The sequence below is a fragment of the Mercenaria mercenaria genome, chromosome 14, assembly GCF_021730395.1.
Source record: "Mercenaria mercenaria strain notata chromosome 14, MADL_Memer_1, whole genome shotgun sequence".
NCBI lineage: Eukaryota > Metazoa > Mollusca > Bivalvia > Venerida > Veneridae > Mercenaria > Mercenaria mercenaria.
Genome location: NC_069374.1, coordinates 51,833,766 through 51,842,130, shown reverse-complemented (window position 1 = coordinate 51,842,130; position 8,365 = coordinate 51,833,766). Strand labels below are relative to the sequence as shown.

The window sequence follows — 8,365 nt, the reverse complement described above, 5'->3', positions numbered from 1 at the left end:
GAGAAGTCTTAGGCTTACTTGATATTACATGGAAAACTTAAGTAGCAACATCTGATATAAATAAAATACACGCATATCGGTGACGTGTTACCCCAAATATGTATGAGAGACATTGAAGGGGAAGGCGAAGGTTGAAATCTCAAACCCTCTAGTGACTGATCTGTAGTACATGGCTAGTATACGTAAAAAGTTAATAGTATATTAGTGACTATGTTATCTATGCATGCATTAGCTACTATGAAGGTTATACCTACTCCCAATGTATCTTATGTCTATTTCGCAATTTTGAATACATATTGATCCAAAGCGTTGTACCTTGTTATTTGATATAGTCTACCTGTTTAAACATTATCTGGTTGTTAGTTAAGGCAGTTTAAAATGGAGACTAAAGTTGTGAATTTTACCAGAGCAATAAGGCATAAGGGAAAATTATTTATAATTGGAATATTGTTGTTCGCTTTAAATGGATCATGTGATGGATGTAAGATATTTACCATTTCTTGATAAGAGTTATTTATGTATAACATCATTGCTAAAACCATTTACCTTCTTCCATTTACATTCAGTTATCGGTACTGTTATGTCGTTCACTTTTCTGTCAACATTCCACTATATAAGACGGACTCAGTAAGATGAAGGATTTAACAAGGTATTCCGACTATAACGAGCCATATTTAGAATCATTACATACCATACAGTTGATTTTAAACTGGGTTTAATTAGTCATTATCGAACATTACGTGTAAATATTATTCATTTATTTTGTAAATATTCAGGGTGTGTTCTGTCTGCACCTTGAACAATATAAATTACTAAGCAGTGATAACTAAGACGTGTAACTTAATACCTAATTAAAAGCATCTACTAAATTACAGTCGCAACTAACAAACTCCCAGCAGCGTTATCTCTGCTAGCGCTACATTAATCACAGGCGTCAAAAAATACCACGTGACCATGGAAATAGCATGGCAATTGAAATACAATTTTCTTATTCTTTTTATTATGCCATCTACATTAGTAATTAAAATCTTAAAATACTCAAAGCAACCTAACAACAAATGACCAAATAAAATATTTATCAAAATCTTGATAAAAAATGTTTGCGGTGGCAAATATCTGATTACTGTAAGGAGATACCATTGTGAAAGAGATTGTTCTTATGATACAAGTGTTTGATGTAATAAAAGAAACCAATCAGTAAAATTAACCGATACATGTTAAATATAAGTTGTTTATCACATTTGAAAAGAATAAAAAAGCTCCTTAAATCCTGTCATATCTAACAAGAATGGCAGTCATCTTGGATTTTTAGCCTGCACTTAAGTCAGAATTTTGATTTTGGCAGAACCATAATTTTAGATATTTGCCAACATTTTGATATATAACATCCTTTGTTAATATACTTTCGTGACCATCACGTGTAAATTTGTCCTTAAAAGTGTTCTAACTACATAGTGTCAAATAAATTTATTAAATTATTTTTCGAAATGTGCAAGATATTTTAGATGTTTAGCATGCTCAACACATTTTATGCGATACTTATGAATTTGCTAGATGACATGGAAAACTACTGCGGTAAAGAGTTTACTTTCATCTTGAAAGACGAGTACCAGATTAAGCTTGAACTTGATGACGACTACATATACCAGAGAAGAGGGTCCTGTGAGACCAGATTCGAAGCCTGGTATTCAACCTATTCCAAACTCATGTTCTATTTTGAAGATCTAGACCTCGACTGCGATAAAGGCCATCTCGAGTTTTACACTGAAAAGAGTGGTGATATACGTGTGCCGGGTAAGCCAGTCGACATTTTTCTTGGAGCATAAATAAAGGTTGACTTAATGCCATTTGGCCAGTTCTTAGCAACATTTCTAGTTAAACAGTGGCATATATATAACCATAATTTGATCTCTATATCTTACTGACTTGTTATCAGGGAAGCTGTTAATCTAAGCTACGAGAATAGCATGCTCAATGTAAACTGCTTTTTCCATAACTGAATATTCCTGCGACTGGCGTGCAACATGTGATATTCATCCATCTGTTTCAGGCTTGGAAAGAGACATATGTGGGTACGACAAACCACAGGGTGTATTTACTGTGGACACACGGTATTTCCGAATAAAATACGTCCCTAAAAGAAGCCAGTACATTAATGATATATTTTCTATTATCATTACAATCTACGGGGATGGTAAGTACATATCCTTTCTGTATTACGTAGATTTCTTCTTATGGTGTTATCTGAAAGACAGGGTCTCAAAACCTACACCAAGACCAACTGATGAACTGTCAAGAGAGAAATCCGTGCAATAAGTAGGGACACATGCACCGCTGTTACAGAAAAAATTCAATAAGACATGACGTCGTAATTGCCAAGAATGGGCGTCATTTAGAGCATTCTGTAAAACTGACAGTAGCTAAGATGTGGAATGTATTCAATGTCTGAAAGGTATTATATATGTATTATACATCATACACAACTTTAAAAGCTATACAATAACATATGAAATTCAAATTGTTTCATACAAATTTGTTTAGAAAATATCAATGAATGAAATGGGTCAAATATTATGAAACACCCTGTATATTTAGTTTATTTAGTAAAAGGAAGTGTTTACTTCAGTAGTAGATGGCATTTCTTTTTGCTGCTCATATTACATTTAGTTGTAGTCGATGATAAATATGAAATATGATATGCGGCAAAAGATCTAGTGATGAATCATTTGACAAGTTTTCAATACTGTATTCGCCGTTGCATTCAGGATATTGTTGTATTTTATATTTTTTGCTAGATTCTCAGGTTAACAATGTCTTCTTAAATACAGTCCTTAATTTTTAAACTTCACGTAAAAGTTTGTCGTGATAAGAGGCAGGCATATAATAGTTTATAGTCAGGTATCCATTGGGACAATTGTTGTAAAAGTGCTGGATAAAGTTTTATGGCAAGCTTCTCAGTTTCAATATACATTTTGGTATTTTCTTAATAATTGCTGGAACAGTAGCTAAAAATCATCAAACGCCACATAAGTATTGAATTAAGAAGATATAGACACCATTAGGTTTACGTTCTGGCATCTCAAGGTTCAAGGTCGCCAAAGTGAAATATTGTAAAAACGCTGGTCAAAAGTGTCTGAATTTCACCTTTATTACATAATACTTCTCATTGCCGATATCCGTTCATAGCCCATCTCTTACCTCTAACCACATTTGTTCTACACCTTCCTTCCACCGATTACACCGCAACAACCTTACGCACCCGTCCCTAAATAAAATTTCTCGTATTGTTTTTCAGTTTAGTTCAAACACTCTCTGCCTCCATCCCACCCCCATTTACTCCCTTTTTCGTTTACATTTCTTACAGTTACTTTGAAATCATATATCACCTACATTTTCTGATTATATCCCTAATCCCACCCACCCAATTTCTATACACCACCTCCGTTTTTCTTTTATTTCATTTAGTTTTATATTCCTCACACTAACTTAAATATTGTATTGTTTCTTAGATTCCAGCATATATCCACCGCCTCAGCCGAATCCCTCATCCCCACCACCAAAAAATCTATGACATCGTACACTTACTACCTAGTATATAATATATCAATTGTGGTTCATTATGGTCCATCATATCCTACCTCTCCCCTCTCCCCTCACCCAAACACATTTTTAAAATTGAAATTCCTTATACCTATGTAGATATGTCTTTATATTCTAGGCATTCTTTATTCTACGATGTAGGTTTGTTAATATATTATGTAAATTAGAGATTACATTTGGAAGAATTATCCTTACATGGTGTAATTTCTACGTAATATTATATAGAGTATCATTATATAATATCCACACATACTGTAAAAGAACATTTATGACGTATGATAAACAATGCACAACAAATGAAAATACATCAGCATGATACTGTGAAGAAAGCATATCATTCGAAGACAATATACGCCTAATTATATTAAAAGATAGTTTCAATAGCGCAAAGGGGCCCCCGCATATTGTTACATGTTGAAATATAAAACTTTGTAAACTTTCATCATATTTTCATTATTAAGAAATCAAAACTGTAAACCATCTCATTTTCAGGTTATTGTCCAAGCTATGCACACGAATGTGCAAACTCTCGGTGTATAGATGAAGATCTTGCGTGTAATGGCCATGACTCGTGCGGGGATGGTTCCGGTTGTGACCTAGGCACGGGTGCAGTCGTCGGTATAGTGATCGGAAGTCTTACTGGATTAGCTTTAATTGTCAGTTTAGTCGTCTGCTGCATTTGTTGCACGAGGCGTAGTGGACAAACTCCCGGAGTAGTGCAGGTAAGGTTTTCATTGTTTTAAGAATTTATCTAAAAGCAAAAAGTTTTAAAATGATAACAACTGTGGTGCAATATACTCCGCAAAATATACAGCACGAAAATGGTTGAACTCATAATAAAATTCATCATTAGTACGAATCATGCCATTTATTGCGATTGCCAACATTGCAAACACTACAATTTTTAATAAACTGTAACTTAGTTCAGACAAGGACCTGAAAAAATACCTGTGACAAGTCACTTTGTTTTACACTGTGCATAATCCTTTTGCAAATACACCTGTATTTATCATGCATTTTAAAGTAAGGGGAATGCAAAACAGAATTGTAACACGGCCAGCAAATAACCTATATACACATAGAAGAATATCAGTCAACCGTTATTTTGCGATAACCCATGCGCGTGCACTGACGTCATCCGATCCAGGTGCGTAGCATGGTCGTAAAAAATAGTTACCATTTTTTCTAACACTTTTGATACTAGTGTGTCGTGTTAGAATCGAAATAACAAGTTCCCAAGTGTGATGTTTAGTAGAATAACCCGAGTTTTTCGTTCTTATGCGAAACAATATATTAGTAAGGCGTATGGCCTTTTGTGATATATTCTTACGCATAAGACCTCAAAACACGAGTTATTTTACGACAAACCACGATTGGGAAGTTATTATTTCTTAAGTAAATAATAACAATTTTAATTTCCAATTTTGAAGTAAATTAATCAACAATCCAGCCTCAAGGACATTAAAATATTTTCTTTACTTCTCTACCAATACCTATTCTATTATTGTCCATATTTCTCAAATTCTCAAAGCATATCTCAGTTTCAAAGAAAATGCCTATATATTTTACTTTCATGTTAAGCAAGACTATCCTTTCTTGACACGACAGCTCTGCTTGCATTGCAATATTATTCTGCTGCTTATTGATAATAGAATAGCTTCTGTGGACATTATTTATGTTAGATTATTCATCACTTATAATCCATTGTTAATGAAAAACAGATGTAGTTTTCAAATTAATAAGTTATGTTGCCGGATCCCATAACCCTACCCTGATTTTAAAATGTTGTCACATTGAGTGCAATGATTACGTACGAGAAAAAGTAGTTATTTTCAAGGATTCTCGTGTCTAGCTCCAGCCACGACTTTCAAGACAATTGGATGGCATACAAAAGAAAAAATACAGTTACTTTTCATAAGCAGTATTAATTACAGAATGTACGCCATTATTTATATTTATAGAACACAGCCAATCCAGCGGTCACATATTCAGGTCAGAACCAACAGACATTTAGCCAACCGATGTACGGGGTTAACCAGGGATTACCGTACAACCCAAGCCAATCTCCATACCCTCTTTCCACAGCACCGAGTATTCCGCAGACAGCTTCTAACCAACCGGGTTACAGTCATCCAGTGTATGATGTTAATCAGGGGACACAATATCCTACAAACCAGGCATATTATCCTACCATGTCGCTAAATTCAGAGACCAATCAACAACCAACAGACGAGAAGCAGTATAGTGCTCCCCCACCGCAATATAGTGAAATATTTGCAAACTCTGAACAAGGCACTAATCAGTCTATGCATTAATGTACAAACAGCTTATCCTCAGTGTTGTTACCGAAGGAAAAAGGAACATACATTACGAAAGATTTTTTTTACGAAAGATTTTATTAAAACTCATTTGCTCGGCACTGTAACACTGAAGCAAACAGTGCTATAAAATGTTCTCTATTAAGGATATGCATGTGAGAAAGGTTGGTACAATTTAATGACACACATTATAAAAATATTTCACTGGTTGCGGGTACAGATAGGAATATCAAGCACGAGGGTAACTGTTTCGGCGGTAACGGGGCTGCCAGTGATTGGTTCTTTTTCTTGCATGCCTTATTCTTCAATTTTTGATAGATATAAAGAAAAACGAAGGTTTTTCTTTAAGCCGCTATTTTGTTATAGTAGCGTATGAATGTACGCATTCATTCATATATTATAGCACGTGAGCCCTCTCACGACCCTGGGTGTAAGATTATAATATCTGGCATGTGTTTACGAATCGGATAGAAATATCCGTTCCGAGGGCACCTACGCATTGGGCGGTAACGAGGCTTTCCGATTTACCGCCCATGCGCATATGGCCGAGGGACGGATATTTCTATCCGATTCGTAAACACATGTTTGACATTTTTCTTGCATATCGTATACGTATAAGCATTTTCTTTTGACAGATTTTTTTGCATACCGTATTTTACAAAAAAAAAAGATAAATAAATAAAGCAAATAGAAATACACTCTTTCATGCAGTTGGCCTAGAGTATGTACACAAAGCGCAGGAAATTAACACCCGTGAGCGGAAGTGACGTCATGACGTGTTAGTGATGCAAAATAACAAAGTTCCCCTTTAGTTGTATCGTTTGTAGCGTAAAGGTATGTTCTTACCGTAAAATAACATATTTTGAATCGAGAAATAAACTATAAGGAACGGAGAGAAACAATCAAAGTAGAACGACCTGCTTTTTTTTCGTATCTTACATATTCAATGCATGAATCGCTAGTTGTCATAACACCACGAGAGTCATCTGGCATGGGGGTGCCAGATGGGTTTTGCCGGCATGGGTAAAATCGCCGGAAACGCCAGTCCGGTGTGCCAGAAGAGTTTTTCTAGCACCGGAAAAGCACGGGAAAATCCTGTCCGGCATGAAAGTATAAGACTTTATTTCTACCTGTGATGCTTGATTTATACTAAATACACTGGATATGAATCTCTTTTCGTTGTGATATCAAAATACATTGTGAACAGTTTCAGTACTACAGAATATGACAACTGTTTGTTGAGTCTCTCACTCTGACACAATTATAGGTAATATTGCAACTTTCCTGATTTCTATTATGGAGGAAGGACCAAGGTGCCTCTTCTGATATTACTTCATCAAGGGCTGGCACCACCGATCTTCCGTAAACCAGCTTGATGGTTTCTTCATATGAACAATCTACACGAATACGCCAAATAGATAGATATATTTCGGTATTGAAAACTTTAAATATTGTTAAAAAAACTCATGATGCGTATAGTTATATGAAATACAAGAACGACTTTGAAAAGAAGACCCTTTAAAGGCATAAAATAATTAATACAATAAAATATGCCTTTTGTGTCTTATTTTGCCTTAATAAAGTTAATATTTTTACAAGACCATTCTGCTAAAAATATGTAGTAGAAACAATACATCGTGTCTTGTTTATGAATAGATGCAAAATCAAAAATACATTCAATGTTTACTGTAATAGAATTCAGATTATACCGGTGCTAGGGAGCGTGAGGGGTGATGGATATTTCATTACCTCTCATGAATAGAGTCTTTTTGCATAGTTGCATTCTATACATCCATAGAAACTTCTTTTAAATTATATAAATCAACTTAATCACGATTTTGCATGGTTGCATTCTATGCTTCCAGAGGATCTTCTTATAACATGTATTAATCAATCAAATCACGAATATTTGAATGGTGTACCAATAAATATATTGCGTAATGTATCTTGTCTTCTCAGTTCATCAAGTAAAGGATATATAAACTACCTGTATATTACAAAGTATAAGCTTACCTTTGTATCATCTGTTGATATATCATTGCTCACGCGGGAAAGAAAAGATTGTGTTAGTAAGGTAAGGTGTATATTTATAAATGTCCTGGTTTAACGACATCGGCAGGTAAACGCTAAATAAAAGTACATTCCAGTAGTTCATGTGCTAAAGATTTTAAATTTTAACATATTCGCACATTTTAAAGATGAAATATATTCTATTTATTTATTCATTCATTTGTTTTGTTAGACTTAACGTCGCACAGACACAATTATAGGTCATATGGCGACTTTCCAGCTTTGATGGTTGAGGAAGACCCCAGGTGCCCCTCCGTGCATTGTTTCATCACGAGCAGGTACCTGGGTAGAACCACCGACCTTCCGTCAGCCAGCTGGATGGCTTCCTCACATGAAGATTTCAACGCCCCTAGTGAGGCTCGAACCCACATCGATGA

The 8,365-nt window shown here is 35.0% G+C and overlaps 1 protein-coding gene across 1 annotated transcript; it reads left to right on the top strand.

Annotated features, from left to right (window-relative positions):
* The first annotated feature begins 322 nt into the window (after nt 1–322).
* Nucleotides 323–7,863, top strand: LOC123527533 (uncharacterized). The gene is made up of 5 exons (XM_045307051.2): nt 323–481; nt 1,555–1,794; nt 2,051–2,194; nt 4,093–4,322; nt 5,562–7,863. The coding sequence occupies exons 1-5, from the start codon at nt 379–381 to the stop codon at nt 5,913–5,915; spliced, it is 1,071 nt and encodes a 356-aa protein (XP_045162986.2). The 5' UTR covers nt 323–378; the 3' UTR covers nt 5,916–7,863.
* Nucleotides 7,864–8,365: the final 502 nt, after the last annotated feature.